Raw genomic sequence first — 17270 nt, 5'->3', positions numbered from 1 at the left:
AACAGAAACACACTGGCACTTATTCTGTAAATTTTGTAAAGGTAGCGTGCGATGAAAGCCTCATTCTCTCGTGTGTAATAAGTACGATATTCTTGTGACGGCGCGGTGCGTCTTTCTTGGCGCACTCTCGGTTTCCCGCAATTCGCTGCCTCTCTCGCTATTTTTTTATTCCGTTATGTTTTTTTTCAGGTCACTGAACTGCTTGACGCGAACATCTATTAGCACCCGCCTGAGATCTCGGTCGAAACCTATTATTTTCTGCCACCGTCGTCATCCGCTTCGATCAATGAGAAGAGCGGCGCTCTCTTGGTTCTCAAGACTAGGCCTAAGAGGGCGAAAAATAAAAAATAAAAACACAACGCGCTCACTTTTGGCTTCCCGTCAGACAGCGTCCATGTCTACCCTTTAGCTGCAACGTAGTTTCATTGATATTTGCTTCTTCTGGAAGAGGTGTCCCGCGGAAAAAAGGGGAGCGTCTTTCTCACGTTCGCCAGGATTTAATGATAAAAAGAATCAATAGCGAAGGAGCGCAATTTGTTCTGTGTTTTTTCTGTCTTACTCGAAAAAGCTCGTGTGACGCATCGAGAAGAGGATAGACGGACGTTCGTGTTGTGCACTTTTAGCTTTTGTTAGAGGGCTGACTGCCTCTTATGTTGTGGCCCTAAAGTAGTGCACAAAAAGTGCCAAAAATCACCAGAATGCTTTGCTTTCTTCAACGTATAGTCTCCAACTGGCGACTGTCCTTTTTTCTTTCTTGCAACATGCATTTATTGATTATATAACAGTCGATTTGATTGATCTACTACATATTGATTTTGCAACTGCAGTAAAATTGCGCAATGAGGAAATTCTTGAGGCACAGTGAAGCGTTGTTTTTCTTCTTTGCTAACTTTTTTCTATCTAGCATAATTTTTCTTCAACACATCTTTGTATGACGATATCCATTGAAGCGGAAATTTACGCTTTGAGTCTAATGCGTTTAATGGTGCCATAGTATTTGTCATATATATCTGAATGCGAAAACTCTCGCAGTAAACGGCCGTACGTAAGAAGCGGGATTCGAATCTACTGTACACGTACGAGTATATCTATGTAGAGGTGCGCGGTGTGTTCGCGTAAAAGACGCTTCATTATTTTAGAGCTTTAATAATGTTACGTTATTCGTCGCACGTGAGGCTGCTACTAATCGCGGACGTTTGAGCACGTGAACGGAACACTTGAGCAAGCCGACTCTACGCACGTGTTTGTGCACTTGTAAACAATAGCGCGGAAGAAACGCAGGCGGCAGAAGAAACACTCCTACGCACTTGCCGTCTATTCTGCGTACATGATTTGTTCTATTTCTGTCTCGTTCACGCTGTGTGTCACGTTAGTAGATACTGAACAGATTTCCCAGGACCAAATATTTTAGGGAAATGGTCACAACGGACGCACGTGCTCAAGGCAGCTAGAGCGTTAGTTCGCGTCTTGCGATCTACACGGGCCATGCGTGATTTGCACTGCCGTGGGGCTCGTGCGGCGATTTCGTTTCTCTGCTAATATTTCCCTCTATTTATGTCTTTAAATTCCTCTGTTCCTCCTCGCCGTGGAGCATATCCTACCGAAGCTTTATCTGGCTGACCTCCTTGCCATTCGTTTGTTTGTATCTTACTCTTTCGTTATGTCGAATGTTTGGAACAGCATGGATTACGAATTCGACCAGGCTTCTACACATCTCTCTAGGAAATGCGCCTAATATGCGCTGGGATTCACTCTATAACGTTACACTGCACTGGTAGTAGTTGCACCTGAACTTTTGTCAGCGCAGCATGCGTTATTCTCATACAGATACCCCAGACTTCCCTCGCGCTGGTCTGATCATTTTTATAGTTTTCGTATATAGCACGGTTCCCTAAAGAAGAGATAAGAAATAAAAGGGGAGGGGGTGGGGTGGCGTTACGCTGCGTTCTTTGAAGTTTTCAAAATACATAATCGTGCTCCTAAGGATAAAATAAATGAGCCTCAATATAATCCACGCGTCACGCACGAGAGAGAGCGAGGGCTCCATAGGAGCAAAGCAAGTGCTATACAAGTATGCCTCTCCATACAGTGCCACAGTGAAGCTCCCATTTCACTGGACTTCCCTACATCAGAACAAAGCCCCTATTAGCTTTTTTCCCCCATGCAATCCGTTTTCTTCCTCAGTAACCCACCTCGCCTCGTCGTTTCCAACCTGCGTCACTATACTATATATGCTGTCGCAAATGCTCTGTCGACGAGGACAAAGGTACTCGTCTCCGCTGTCACCGAAGCTGAACTGCATTTCCTACAGCGGGATTGGCCAGCCCTTACATTTGCGCGCGAGAACACGGGCTCAGTGTTTAAGGCAACGACTTCGTGTCGAGCTTCTACGGCCTTAGAGCCGAATTTCACGCTTGTTCCTTTTTGTTGCGTCTTTCTAGCCAATGCCGTTTTCGTTTTATTTTTTCGATCTCACATTCGCGCAACGAGATACGGGTGAAACGACCGTTCGTTGTGCACTCTGACAGTTGCCTCGTCTCGTCCCCACGAACATCCCTGCACAGTTCCTTGGCTCATTTATATTCCTGGTTGGCTTAGGCCTTTTCTGCCCCCCTTTCTTCATTGCCGATGTTTTTGTTGCCGTTGCTGTCGTTTGTTCCCGCAACTTTCTTGTTTTCCTTGTCGACTTGCTTCTTTCAAGTCTGAAACTACAGCCGTCTTCTTTTTTTTCTTTTTTTTGTGTGTGAGACGTCTTTCGGGGAAATCCGGCATTTCGTTTGTCTCGCCACTGGAGAATCCTGCTGTAGCAGCGTGCCACGGAGGATGCCGACGCCGATTTATTCGCCTGTTTTTCGGGGCGGATGCCCGCCATGTGGAGTGCGAGCGCGTTGCCCCTTCCCGTGACACTCGCCGCTCGTTTTCTCCCGGCCCGAACTGGACGTCTACCACGTGGACATTTTCCTTTGTTACAGGCAAAAACCTTAAAAATGTTTCATCAGACGGTGGCCTCGAAAACGCGGCCTGCGGTACAGCAAGTCACGTGAGCTCGCCTCGCGCTGATACGCGCTTGCGCCACTGCTCGCCAGTTCGTCGTCGTCGTCTTCCACAACTGCAGCTCCGACGCCGCTCATCATAAAGAAAAGAAATAAATAAAAAAAGTCGTAGTTAATTAAGATAAAGCTGATTCACGCACTCGAACCGACGAATGTCGGTGGTAGTCGAACGCCTCGAGCTTACGTGGGAGTCGAACCGACAACCTTTGGTGTTAAGTCGAAGGTAATTAAGGCACAGTTAAGGAAGCCTCAGTTAAGGCACTCGTGCCGACTACGTTTGCTGGGAGAAAAGGGACAAGAAGTAACAACGCATTCGAATGAGAATGTCAAATAATTTAATGAATATCTCTTGAGCGCGTAGGCTTTCGCCCTCACCCCCTTTGGCGTATGCTAAAGTGAGTGTCAATTTTTTGTATGTCGTGCTGCACTGAACGACCCTCCTTCTTTCCCACCCCCTTTCCCTTTTGCCAGTGTCCTGCAGTGTCTTGCAAAGCGCAGCGCTGCCTCATTTATTCTATACATTTCCCTTTCCTTTCTCACTGGTCGTCTGCGTCCGCATATCATATTATGCTAATCTCGAGAAAGCTTCTCCGGTAACCCGAACGCCTTCAGTACGCTGCCAGTTGTCGCAGCAATGTACAAATCGCAGCGACACGTGTCTCGTGGTTAATGCACTCGCGCCAAAGCCTACATGGACCCGTCAGTCAGCTACACGGGAAAAAGCCAGCAAAGCGATGCCAGTCGGTCTGGAACGCGAGAGACAATGATAGGCTATGGTTAACCAGCGACTTGTCTCCTCGGCTTCCCACCGTGTTCTTCCCCTAGTCGCGTCTAGGTTCGTGCTTTCTTTGTAAGGCGATGACGCTGTCATCTACTGCTTCCAATCTTTCTGTGGCTCATTGGCATGGAGTGTTTCTCAATCTGCCTTCGATATCGATAGACGATCGTTAGGAGCGTCGCACCTATTCTGCATTCTGTTCTCTTCTGTATGTCATTAGAATTTCACGTTGGCTGTTGATATTGCCTAGTAGTTCGGCATATCGTGTACTCTGTAGTAAACTGCCGGAGGAACGAAGGTGACGTTCAGTCCGCTATCCTCTTTCCATCATTCCACTCTTCATCTCGGAATAGAAGCAGAATGTTGATCCAAAAGCATTATTTTGTACCATATACACCACTTTCGACGAAGTAGTGAACATCCGTTTTCTTTTCACATTTGTCCTGTGCTTAAATGTGCAACCTGCGTTGCCGTTCGTACCGTTGGTAAAACTGCCAAATGTGCGTTACTGAATTTCACTCGATGGACAGGACAGGGTACGGGAATAAGGTTGGCTGTTTCTGTACCAGGGGGAAGAAAGAAAGGGAGAAGGCTGGGATGTTGACCAGAAATGTAACTGGTTGGCTAACCTACACTGGAAGAAGGAAGAGGGGAATAGAAAGTTGAGAGGATGAACCATTCTGAAGCGTATACGAACTGGGTTTGCGAATAGTTGCGTGCATTTCGTGGGCGTGCACTTTTTTTAACTCTCACACCTTTCATTCCGCATGCCACGCTACACTCACACTAAACCCGTAGATGACCCAACGTCTCTAGTTAACCTATTAACGTCTCGAGCTTGCCCTATTCTGCATTCTATGATGGCGGATGATGATGGTGATGATGCCCAGCGATCTTCGGCAGCGTCTCCTTAAACGTCGACGTCAACCGCTTCAGGCACTGCCGAAGACGAGTTCCCGAAATATTTCCGACAATTTGACGTCACGTTTCCCATTTCATTGATTGGGGACAAGAACTAGCACTCAAACCCTCTGCGCTTGGGCCACTTTTCGATAAAGGGTGCTCGGCTAGCGTTGCGTAAGGCACATTTTATCTTTAACAGTAGCGTAGAAGCTGGTATGGTGCCTCTAGAAATAGCTTCGCTTCTCGCTTTCCTTATCGCCCGTTCTCGGTGCCTCTTCCGGTCATGTTAGTTTTTGAGGCCAGCCAAAAAGCGCGACTGACTCTTGCACAGTTTTCTCTTTTTGTTTCCGTGGTTCTGACGCTGCTTCTTAGTTCCTTGTCTGTCTGCGGTGTTTCGCCCAGCATATGTATATATATATATATATATATATATATATATATATATATATATATATATATATATATATTAGTTTATGTAATTGCGTTTCAGTTCTGCTAGATTTCTGCTTTCCTGTACCCTCAGCACCAGCCCCCTTGCAAGCGTCTATTACACACACACCTTTGGCACCAGCAAGGTACTAACCATCTCTGTCGCATTGCGAAAGAGGCTGATGCTCTACTGCTGGCAAATTGCTCCTGTCCTATTTTTGATATTGTTATTCGCGCCATCGCACCGGACTTCTATTTCGTGAAGTTGGCGCAGAGAAGAGAAAACTCGCCTGCTTTGTATTTACTAAAATAAAACGGTGCATAGGGTCTCCGCATGTGTGATAAATTCCGACCTATATTTGCGCAGGAAGCACACGTTTCAAAATAGACATGTCTCTGTTTCGACTGACAAAAAAAAATAGAATTTGGTGAAGCTTTGTATATATATATATATATATATATATATATATATATATATATATATATATATATATATATATTACTGCTTACAGCCGCGCAACCGTAACATACTTGCTGTCTTAATCAGGGAAAGCTATATGCCGCATATCCAGAATATCCAGCTACATACCGGAGGTTGCTCTCCAAGAACGTTCGCGCATTCAGCTCAGGTTCCTCTCATATACTGAGCGCTTAAATTATTTCACTGAGGTCCCAGTGGTTCCCGGCGTTATATATAGGTATTCAATATGGTGTTTTCTGTCGATGGCAAAGCCTGCCACGTTCAGCTCAGATTAACACCTGCTGCGGCCTTTAGAAAGGAAAATCGGCTGCGTAACATATAACCTATGCGGTAGAGGTACACGGTGGCTGTGATTGATTTGAACGCTTTCTAGGAAACCGAAAAAAAGTAGACACGAAGCAACAGACAGCGACATTAATTTATAATATCTATTAAAATGTTAATTTTAATGTTAATTAAATGTTAATAAAATGTTAAGAAATTATTATATGTTAAAATGAAACACCAGAGACGCTGCCGGTCCGCCGATTTTACGCCACAAAATTGCGAACTCGTTTCAGTGGCCCACCAGAGCGGTCGACCTTGATGATTTTGACGGTAGCAGTGAGTTTTTTTTTTTAAATTTTTCATAAAGCTATGAGCACGAAAAAAACAGACAGTGACGGAGCTAGTTCCTGAACACCGCACCGCAGCTGAACAATAAATTTCTAATGAGTTCCTTTGTACTTTTCAAGCAATGAATAGCAGTGGTACTAACAGGCGTGCCATAATGTATCGGCAGCGTATCTACGCGGATGATCATATGCATGTTTGAAGCAAATATGTAATGTGGGTGACCGGAGTGGTGGTTGATATACTAAATTGACAGTACGAAACAACGCCGGTACGCAAAATATCAGTGTGCTGAACATGCCCCGGCTTGCGTAAGTTTCCTACCTAAACTATTATAAAGAGCTGGGCCCTGTGTTGAAATAAGAAAGTCGGACTCCGTAGCTGCTTGTTAGCGTTAATTTTAGCTGATAGTAATGCTTGACACATTATTACCAACGGCCAACGGCCAATATGAAGAGAGCTCACGAACATCAAGCTGTACAACTTGAGTCCCTAATGTTTCCATTTTTCATGTATTCCTGACCCTTGCATTCGCCTTCGCTTATTAACAATGTTAATTAGTACCACGTAAGACATCAATATTTGCTCATTCTTCTTCGCACGCCTGTCATTCAGTACTGATGTTGCCTCAGTGACTAATGCCATGTGTCTAGTGAGTTCGCTCGCAATAAAACTCCAGTAACGTAGACATCTCACTACATCCAAAGTGGCTTAGCATAAGTGGATTATACGGCACGTTCGCCTGTGCACCAAATCCCAAACTGCGAGGGAATAGCTAGGAATAGCCAACCTCTCTAGATCTAGACATAGATCTGTCAATGTTCTTGCAGTTTTTTTTCCACTTTACATCAGCAAGCGGTGCAACCTTCTCACCCTTGTTCAAAGAAAATTGCTCGCGACGATGCGATTACTTGGTGAGTGGCTTGTCTTTCAAGAAATGCCATCTTCTTGCTCCTTTCTAATTTCCAAGGAAGAATATTCCTTTCCAATTATTCTTCAGTTTAAGCTCAGCTCCCTAGCTCCACTACCTTGTCTCGCCTTCTGCACCCACTATATTTAATTTGGTTTGCTCGAAGGAGGATGGAGCGACATCTAATTCCTAGTATGTGGCATCTACGTAGATTCAGTACATGTCGACGTAACCTGAAAAAAAAAAGCCTTGTGCTTGCCTCTCTGCCAAGATTAGGTCTCCGTTCGCGTGCCTGTCACAAGCACCGCTTCTTTATAATATCTGGGAGAATCCTGTCTCCTCTTGAAGGACTTCTCACTCGGAAACCTTGCGAATGAAAACAATTTTCATGTTTCGTGTTCTTGTTCGTGTGCGGTTTTCAATTATACCGAGCAGTAATCGATCGCAAGAGGCTTTCAGGAACAGGCAAATATAAAGTATAGCATTAAACTCTTCGGCGTTATAAGCAGCTAGTATGCGAAAGGCGTGATTGTAAGCTGAGACCAGCGAGTTAGCCCAGTGGCTACGGGGTGGCGCTGCGGTACTCGGGGTCAAGGGTTCCATACCGGCCGCGGTGGCCACATACTTATGTGTAGGGGGGGGGGCGGCAAAGAAACGTTCGTGTACTTAGTTTTAGGTAACCGTTAGAGCACAACAAGTGGTCGAAGTTAATCCGGTGTACCCCACTGCAGCGTACTTCATAACCAGATTCTGGTTTTGGCGCGTAAAACTGACGAATTTCGTTATTCAATATTGTAAGTCGTAATCAATATCTGTATTCAGTTTAATGTTGGTCACACAAGATGACTTGTATATTAAAAGGTTGATTTTCTGCCTAGAGGTAAGTAATGCGAAACGCCAATGGAGAAAAAGAAGGCAATGATGGCGTCTATACTCATTTTTGTAATGATTGAATGCATTAATAATAATAATAATAATAATAAATAGGTTGGAGCTTAGAGCCATAGAAAAATTGATGGTGGCATCAGCGAAAAAAACGTTATTTTGAAGTGTAGGATACGTAAAATTGAATTTTTGGGCAATGAAGTGAACACAACGAACCGCATTGTGCAACTATGAAAAGCGTACACGTGCTTGCACCGCACGTTTTCAATCTAGAAATGCGAGTCCGTCTCTGCTGCACGCGGATCTGAACGCGGTTTGTTGGGTGACCAGCGCAGGCGGGCCAAACGGGCATGCTGGGCAATTGTGCCGCATTATTCGAAGAATACGGAACCTAAGTAACATAGCCGTAATGCTTAGTTTGCGCGCTTAAATTGTCGTTATGTTGTATCAAGTGCACTGTCCCATTCACGCAGATTTGTCCGCTCAAGTAGGGTTTACTAAAGCTCGCGTCCATCGACGTTGCACATTGCACGCCGTTCACAGATGACCAACAAACGCGCGGCTGCTTCTTTTCTGGATCCTAGCTTGCCACACTTGCTTCTGTTTGTTGTTTAATAACTGCAGACAAAGAGTAAGGTAGCCTGGGTCCGGCCATGCCGATACACAACTACAAAATTGTATCTACCAATTTCTCCAATAATGCTCTTATACACACACGAACGCACAAACATCCTAAGTCTGCACAAGAGTAGGTGCAAACAAGATAACCAAAAATGCAAGGAGAAGTCACTCGCATGCACCCGCGTTGAAGTCAATATCGACTTTGCGACTAAAACGCTGCCACAACCGCAGCACACGAATGTCATAGTTCATGTATAGTGCTCGCATCAAACACTCAATATACATAAAGTTAGTAGGAATCCGATATACAAATAAAGTTGATTAGCTCGCTGTCGACAAAAAAAATTGTTTAGGCGTGCCCATCACACCGTTGTTTGGCGGGAAATAACCATGGCATGCGTTTTCTTTCAAATTCCTTCTGTCGCTGTTGGGCGGACGCTCCGTCGGTATACTTGAGCAGTGCAGGGCACGCCCGGCTAGATGCTGTGTTCATTTGTACGAAAAATGTTTGGGAGCGCTGCAATCACGACGCGCACGCAAGCGGGCATGTCACGTGGTATTTTTTTTTATGCGAAGCATATTACTAGAGCTCAATCCAGCTCCTCAGGCGCGGCGGTGTCGCCTTCAATACCACATGACACCATAACGTCACGACAGAGGAGAAACGGGGCTCCAACTCGCGCCGTCGCCTTCAAGGCTGACCACGTGACACCATGACGTCACGACAGAGGAGAAACGGAACTCCAACTCGCGCCGTCACTCGCGGCGTCGCGGCGGTATATAAGCAGCTGCGCTTGCCCCTTCTAGACACTCACGTGGTGAGATGCCTCCTGGAGACAGAGCTGCTCGTTGGAATGAGAAGCGAAGGTTGCGGCGTGCTACAGAGACTGTGTCTAGGTGGCTTTGCTACGGCGCAGCGACTACGCGCCCCGCATCGGGCGCGGTGAGCGTCGAGCAACGCAGCGTTCGGCGCGACAACGAAATGTGCGCCTGAGCAAGCGCCGCACGCCTGAGCCGACGCCGACGACACCGGCTTTTCTGCGACACGAGCTCCTTAACGCTGTCGCGTTAAAATAAAGGCTAGTATGCTTCGCATCTTGGGCTTAACCTTAGCTAAGCCACAGCCAGTTTTTTTTTTATGCCGTGGGCATCTGCAGTAATAAAAAAACAACTAATACTGAATAGATAGAAAGTTAGAAGCTGTTTAGACGGACGTTTTGCAAAACACTATCCAACTTTCTAATTGGCATTTTTTGCCTGACTTGACTAACCTTGACTAATTATGAAATTAAGCAGAATAAATAGAATAGTGACTACTCCAGCAACATGCCTTTGGAGGCGTCGCCTTAGAGTGCACCGGCATATTTTTAATGTTTGGCTTAAGTTAGCGGGGGCACCCAGGGATATATATATATATATATATATATATATATATATATATATATATATATATATATATATATATATATATATATATATATATATATATGTTGGTACGTAGTAAGACGCATATGAGGTAGCAGGTGTCGCAGCCGGTCGACGCCGGGAACCATGATGGAAGGCTCGACATACCCTTCCACTGCTAAGCTCCGTGACGAGGTACAGAGAACGTCCACCTACACCAAATATGTTACATAGGCAGACGCAGACAAGCAGCTACATACATATATATTTACGAACAAATACGCCGCACTTGGCTAAGAGGCCTGCGCTAGCCTCTAATAGTCGTCGCCGTCTTCAAACTACAGGCGTCTTTACTGGTCCGGAGTACTGTATATATATATATATATATATATATATATATATATATTGTAACGATGTTAATAAAACAAGGGTATTTACTAAAGGCGAACTTGTGCCCACAAGTAAAAGTCACTGCGGTCCGGCAGGAATCCGCGGCAGTCGCGTTCCCAAACTGGGCTCGAAAAACGTCTTCCTCTTCTCGCGTGACACCTCGTGCGCGTGGCGCATGCGAGCCGGGTCCAACTGGCTGCCCGTGCCACGAAGATCGCTGCCTGTTGTTGATTAACATCATCATCACTGTACGGCGTGCACTGTGCCCAATGCAAAGGGCGCACAACTTGAATGTCACCAAGTTTGTCGTGGCATTATCCCCCTCCTTGCCGCATCGGCCCGATGCGTGAGACGAAGTAGGGGTTCCTGTGGGCTCTCACTTTTTTTGTTGTTGTTGTTGTTCATGACCTCTCCTCGTAGGGTTTCATGCGGACAACATGCACAACTTCCGTGGAGTTGCGCCGTCTTGGGCTCTCGTGTCCAGCGGATTTCACTTCGTAAGTGATGTCGCTTATACGACGAAGTATTTCGTAAGGGCCGAAGTATCGGCACAGAAGCTTTTCAGACAGTCCACGGCGGCGCACTGGGGTCCATACCCACACCTTGTCACCGGGCTGGTAGTGAGCTTCACTACGGCGCTGGTTGTACCGGCTGGAGTCGATGCGTTGTTGGCGGCGTATTCGGTACCTTGCCATCTGTCGTGCCTCCTCGGCTCGTTGCAAGAAATCATCTAGGTCAGATGAGTTATGGGTTTCTGCCTCTAACGGCAACATAGCATCCAAAGTTGTGGTTACTGCTCGACCGAATACAAGTTCAAACGGGGTGACTCGTGTTGTTTCCTGAACGGCCGTATTATATGCGAAGGTGATGTATGGCAAAATTTCGTCCCACAGCCTATGTTCAACGTCGACATACATCGAAAGCATGTCGGTCAGTGTTCTGTTAACGCGTTCAGTTAAACCGTTTGTCTGAGGGTGGTACGCAGTAGTTTTCCTGTGATCAGTATGTGTCATTTGCAACAAGCACTTCATTAGGTCCGCAGTAAAGGCCGTTCCACGATCGGTAATGACAACTGTGGGAGCGCCATGCCTGAGCACGATATTGTGGACAAAGAATTTTGCAACTTCGACAGCCGTTGCATTGTACAGGGAATCAGTTTCTGCGTAACGGGTCAGATAGTCCGTGGCCACAACTATCCACTTTTTGCCTAAAGATGATGTTGGGAAGGGTCCAAGGAGGTCTATACCGACTTGTTGGAATGGGGCGTTTGGTGGATCTATTGGCTGGAGGAGGCCGGCCGGTTTTACGGATGGAGTCTTGCGCCTTTGACACTCGCGGCAAGTCTTGACGTAGTGCTGCACTGATGCTAATAACTTGGGCCAGTAATATTTCAGACGAATCCTGGCGACTGTACGGCTCACGCCCATGTGTCCAGACGTCGGCTCATCGTGACATGCATGCAAAACTTCTTCTCGCATAGATGTGGGTACGACAAGTAAAAACTTTGTCTCGCTGTTCTCGAAGTTTCTCTTGTAGAGGACACTTCCTCGCAGACAGAACGAGGATAGCCCCCTAGAGAAAATACGCGGCAGTTGAACGTCCAGTCCCTCCAGGCGCTGTATAAGCGGAAGCAATTCCGGGTCATCTCGTTGTTGTTGAGCAATTTGTGAAGTGTCAACAATGCTAAGGAACGGGAAATCCTCTTCTTCTGACACAGTTGTCTCAACGGGTGCGCGTGACAAGCAGTCGGCATCGCTGTGTTTCCTCCCCGATCGGTATACTACAGTAATGTCATACTCTTGAAGCCTAAGGCTCCATCTTGCTAGTCGTCCGGATGGATCCTTGAGATTCGCCAGCCAGCAAAGCGAATGGTGATCGCTGACTGCTCTGAATGGTCTACCATATAGGTAGGGCCGAAATTTACATATTGCCCAAATGACTGCAAGGCACTCTTTCCCGGTTGCGGAGTAGTTTGTCTCTGCTTTCGAGAGCTTACGGCTGGCATAAGCAATTACTTTCTCCTGGCCGTTATTCCACTGCACTAGTATGGCACCGAGGCCGACGTTACTCGCATCGGTATGGACCTCAGTGTCGGCTGTCTCATCAAAATGGGCAAGGATTGGAGAAGCTTGCAGGCGTTTCCGTAACTCGTCAAAGGCGTCTTGTTGTTCGCTTTTCCACATGAAAGGTTGATCTTCTCTTGTCAGTATTGTAAGGGGCTCAGCGATGTTTGAAAAGTTTTCCACAAATCTTCTGTAGTATGCGCATAAACCCAAGAAACGTCGCACTGACTTTTTGTCCGTGGGTGTCGGGAACCTCGCAACAGCTGCTGTCTTTTCGGGATCTGGTCGAACGCCTTCAGCACTGATGACGTGTCCGAGAAACCGAAGTTCATCGAAGCCGAATTGACATTTTTCCGGCTTAATTGTCAAGTCTGCTGCTCGAATAGCTTCTAATACTAGTCGCAGGCGCTCTAGATGTTGGTCAAATGTGGTGGAAAATACGACCACATCATCCAAATACACTAAGCATGACTGCCATTTCAATCCTGCAAGCACAGAGTCCATCATTCGCTGGAACGTTGCGGGTGCGGAACAAAGGCCGAATGGAAGTGCTTTAAATTCGTAGAGGCCATCAGGGGTCACGAATGCTGTCTTTTCACGGTCCCGTTCATCCACCTCTATTTGCCAATATCCACTCTTGAGGTCCAGGGAGGAGAAAAACTTTGCACATCGGAGCCGATCTAACGTATCGTCGATACGCGGAAGGGGGTACACATCCCGCTTGGTTACGCTGTTCAGCTTACGGTAGTCGACGCAGAATCGAAGTGTGTTATCTTTTTTCTTAACCAGCACTACCGGAGACGCCCATGGACTGCTGGAAGGCTGAATAACGTCATCTGAAAGCATCTCCTCTACTTGCTTCTTGATGATCTCCCTTTCTTTTGGTGACACTCGATACGGGTGCTGGCATACCGGTCTTGTGGCGTCCTCTGTTATGATTCTGTGTTTCGCAACAGACGTGCGCCGTACCTTCGAGGACGTGGAGAAGCAGTCAGAAAAATCCTTTATCAGGGCATATATCTGTTTCTTTTGGGCTTCAGGGAGTCTCGGGTTGACGGTAATGGATCTGTCGACACTGCAGGTTCCTGTCAGGGCAGTTGACGTAGTTAGGCTGCATAATTCGGTCGCTTCACAGAACTCGTGGAAATAGGCAATAGCTGTTCCTTGTGCGATGTGTTGGAATTCATTACCGAAATTTGTAAGTGCGACATTTGCACGGCCATCGCTTAACTGAACAAGGCCCCGAGCCACGCAAATACCTTTGTTGAAAAGGAGCTCGATGTTTCCATCGGCTATGCCTTCGCGGTCGGAAAATCTTTCATTCTCCACAAGAACCATTATACTGCAGCGTGGTGGCACAGTTACGTCATCGTCAACGACGCGCAGTGCAGCGAGACGTCGCTCCTCCGATTCTTCCACAGGTATAGCTTGTTTTGTCGAGAAAGATACACTGGACCTACGTAGGTTAATTATGGCACCGTTAGCTTGTAGAAAATCCATTCCCAATATAAGTTCCCGCGAACATTCTGGCAGTACAATAAAGTCAGAAACGTAAGTGAAGCCTTTTATCGTAAGTCTTGCGGTGCATCGGCCAAGGGGCGTAATAAGATGGCCGCCTGCCGTCCGTATCTGCGGACCAGTCCACTTCGTCACAACTTTTTTAAGGCGCTTCGCCATCTTGAAGCTTACTACCGAATAATCAGCGCCGGTGTCGACTAAGGCATTCAGCTCGCATCCGTCTATTATCAACCGCAAATCTGACGTAATCGTTTCGTTCCTGCACCTGTAGACTGGAATTATCTCGTCACCGCACTGGAATCGCGTTGGAGGATCTTCGTAACTTTGGTTATCAGCGGCCTCACCTCCACAGGTCGCTTGCTTCAGTTTTCCTGGTGTGGGCTTGGTGAACGACGCCTAGGCAATCTTGGAGACGCGCGTGGGCTAGGCGATCGGTAGCGCATGGGTGACGGTGATCGTGGTTGACGTTGGCGAAGAGTAACGGGGCTTTGGCGCGTCGACAGGTATTCTTCGATCTCCGCTGGCCTTTCACCGTTTCGGGGGCATGGTGCGCTTAAGGGAAAACCCCTTAACCCAACTTGACGGTACGGGCAGAACCTATACAGGTGACCCGCTTCTCCGCAGTGGAAGCACAGAGGCCTACGCTCGTGGTCACGCCAGACGTCACTTTTCCGGGGCCTTTGTTCCACAAAGCGAGGTGCACTACGTGCTAAAGGCTGATAGGCAGCCGGTGGTTCCAGTAGACGAGGTGCACTTTGTACTGTCGACGGGTAGGGAACGGTCGTCGCAACTGCTCCACTACTGTGTACCGCAGGTTGCCTGAGTACGTCGGCGTACGTTGGGATGCGCCGCGTCGGCTGTGGCTCACACTCTGGATCCCGTATGACGTTCCTGAGTTCGTCCCGGACAACGTCGACGATAGATAGTGCAGCTGGAGCCTGAGGTGTCTGAAACTTGTTGAGCTCTTCCCTGATCACTGACCTGACAAGCTCCCGCAGGGCTTCCAGGTCATTTGGCAGGCCTCCAGGGAAGACATGGACAGGTGCGCAGCTTGCCTCACGGTTGTATTGCCGAGCCCGCTGTTCCAGCGTCTTTTCGATGGTCGTTGCTTCACACCTGAACTCGGCAACCGTGCGCGGTGGGTTGCGGACGAGAACTGCGAAGAGTTCCTGCTTTACCCCACGCATGAGATGGCGCAGCTTCTTATCTTCACTCATGGTGGGATCAGCACGCTTGAACAGGCGGGACATGTCCTCGATGTACATCGCCACGTTCTCGTTTGTGAGCTGATTCCTGGCTTGAAGTGCGATTTCAGCCTTTTCTTTACGATCCGTGCTGGCGTACGTTGCTAGCAGTTGTCGTCGAAATTCCTCCCAAGAGGTCAAAGAGAGTTCGTGGTTTTCAAACCACGTTTTTGCGAAGTCTTCCAACGCGAAATAGACGTTACGGAGCTTCTGTCTCTCATTCCATTCATTAAAGCTCGCCACTCTCTCGAACAGTTCCAACCAATCTTCCACGTCTTCGAACGAGTCACCATGGAATGTTGGCGGCTTGCGAGGTTGGCTTACGACTAGCTGTGCCGGTGTTACCTGGGTAGTCATTGTGGCGGCATCCGTTGTGGGAGTTTCTCTTGGCAAGAAGAGAAGAGGGCCGAATTCGGGCGAGTCACCTCGAAGACGGCGGCTGGTCCGCTGGTGTACAGGTGTCAGTTCAACGGGATGGACTCGTGGGTTGTCGGAGCTACGCTGACTTTCGTTCGTGGGGCTTCGACTCATACCCAGCACCTCCACCAGAAATGTAACGATGTTAATAAAACAAGGGTATTTATTAAAGGCGAACTTGTGCCCACAAGTAAAAGTCACTGCGGTCCGGCAGGAATCCGCGGCAGTCGCGTTCCCAAACTGGGCTCGAAAAACGTCTTCCTCTTCTCGCGTGACACCTCGTGCGCGTGGCGCATGCGAGCCGGGTCCAACTGGCTGCCCGTGCCACGAAGATCGCTGCCTGTTGTTGATTAACATCATCATCACTGTACGGCGTGCACTGTGCCCAATGCAAAGGGCGCACAACTTGAATGTCACCAAGTTTGTCGTGGCAATATATATATATATATATATATATATATATATATATATATATATATATATATATATATATATATATGCGTATATACGTGAGGTAACAGTATAATTGCCGCAAGATTTGCGTCAAGGACCTCTCTGCGTTGGTGCCAATCGTTGAGTACAACCTTGGGTGAATATAAAGTTTGTCATTGAATAGAAAATTTCAGAAATACTGTACTCACAATATCTTCTCCCAGGCGTCTAGTCCATGCTTCGTGCGTACCATGTCTTCCAGGGCACAGTGAACGAATCCATACTGAAAAAGACAGTATACAAACAATTTCTCTTTCTTCTGCTTTTACACTGGAGCGAAGAATTCATGTCGGACAAGGCAGCTATCAATGTCACATGTGCACTAAACATAGCAAAGATCAGTTCGAAGTAGTTAGCGCTAAAGTGACTTCTCTTAAATTAGAAAAAAAAAACTTATGTACTTTCTACATTCGCGTGTTGCGGTTATTTGTTTGTCGCCTTAAGCGACAAAGTAAAATACAATACACATTGTTATCCCGACATGTGCGCGGTTGTAATAACCAGTTATTTCCCCTTCTCGCTTTTCCCATTTTCGCCTTCCCTTTCCCTTTTCTTTCTCCCTTTCAAGCGGGTGTACGCGATGTCTCTTTCGGTAGACAACTGCTAGGCTGTGTATCTTTCTCCCCGTGTCTGTGCGGCGCTTAGTATACGGTACATGTTTACATGGTTAACAATATAGGTTTAAGGTGCATAACCAGAAGAGGGCAAAGGACATAACGAGGGTAAACGCTTGAAGAATGAAGAAGCTCTATGCTGAGGCGTCGTGCTCAAGGGTGTAAGGTTACGGTTATGAGAGAGAGTGATCATGAAGAGGAGAGGCGCTATTTTCGGCAACCTTTTAGTGAGCACGACTTAGTGCCTTGTTGCGGTTCCATACCGTGAAAGAAGTGACAAGGCCTTCATGACAGCGAGAGAGGTGAATAGAGAGGTCGTTTATGTAACGGTGATGTGGCCCTCAAAATAAGATTGCCGTCCGCTGGTGGCTGTGCGGAATCACGTTGGGGCGATGCTAGCTGACAACAGGTACAAGATGTCTTTTTATCGACCTCCTGACTTGAATGTCAGAGGTT

The 17270-nt window shown here is 47.1% G+C and overlaps 2 protein-coding genes across 18 annotated transcripts in view; one reads left to right on the top strand and one right to left on the bottom strand.

Moving 5' to 3' along the window:
- The window catches only part of LOC135914317 (guanylate cyclase soluble subunit beta-1-like), a 969460-nt gene that overhangs the window by 258239 nt on the left and 693951 nt on the right, over positions 1-17270 (top strand). The gene's annotated exons all lie outside the window — the stretch shown is intronic.
- The window catches only part of LOC135914316 (guanylate cyclase soluble subunit beta-1-like), a 219282-nt gene that overhangs the window by 99611 nt on the left and 102401 nt on the right, over positions 1-17270 (bottom strand). For 2 of the 3 annotated variants that reach the window (XM_065447108.2, XM_070535555.1), the window contains exon 2: positions 16350-16423. In XM_065447108.2, coding sequence (XP_065303180.2) covers positions 16350-16423 — 74 coding nt within the window. Of the gene's footprint in view, positions 1-16349; positions 16424-17270 lie in introns of those variants that run through there. The other variant, XM_070535557.1, reaches the window with a different exon arrangement.

Source organism: Dermacentor albipictus, chromosome 3 (assembly GCF_038994185.2).
Source record: "Dermacentor albipictus isolate Rhodes 1998 colony chromosome 3, USDA_Dalb.pri_finalv2, whole genome shotgun sequence".
Lineage (NCBI taxonomy): Eukaryota > Metazoa > Arthropoda > Arachnida > Ixodida > Ixodidae > Dermacentor > Dermacentor albipictus.
Note: the sequence above shows the minus strand (reverse complement) of the source record. Positions and strands in the feature narration are given on the sequence as shown.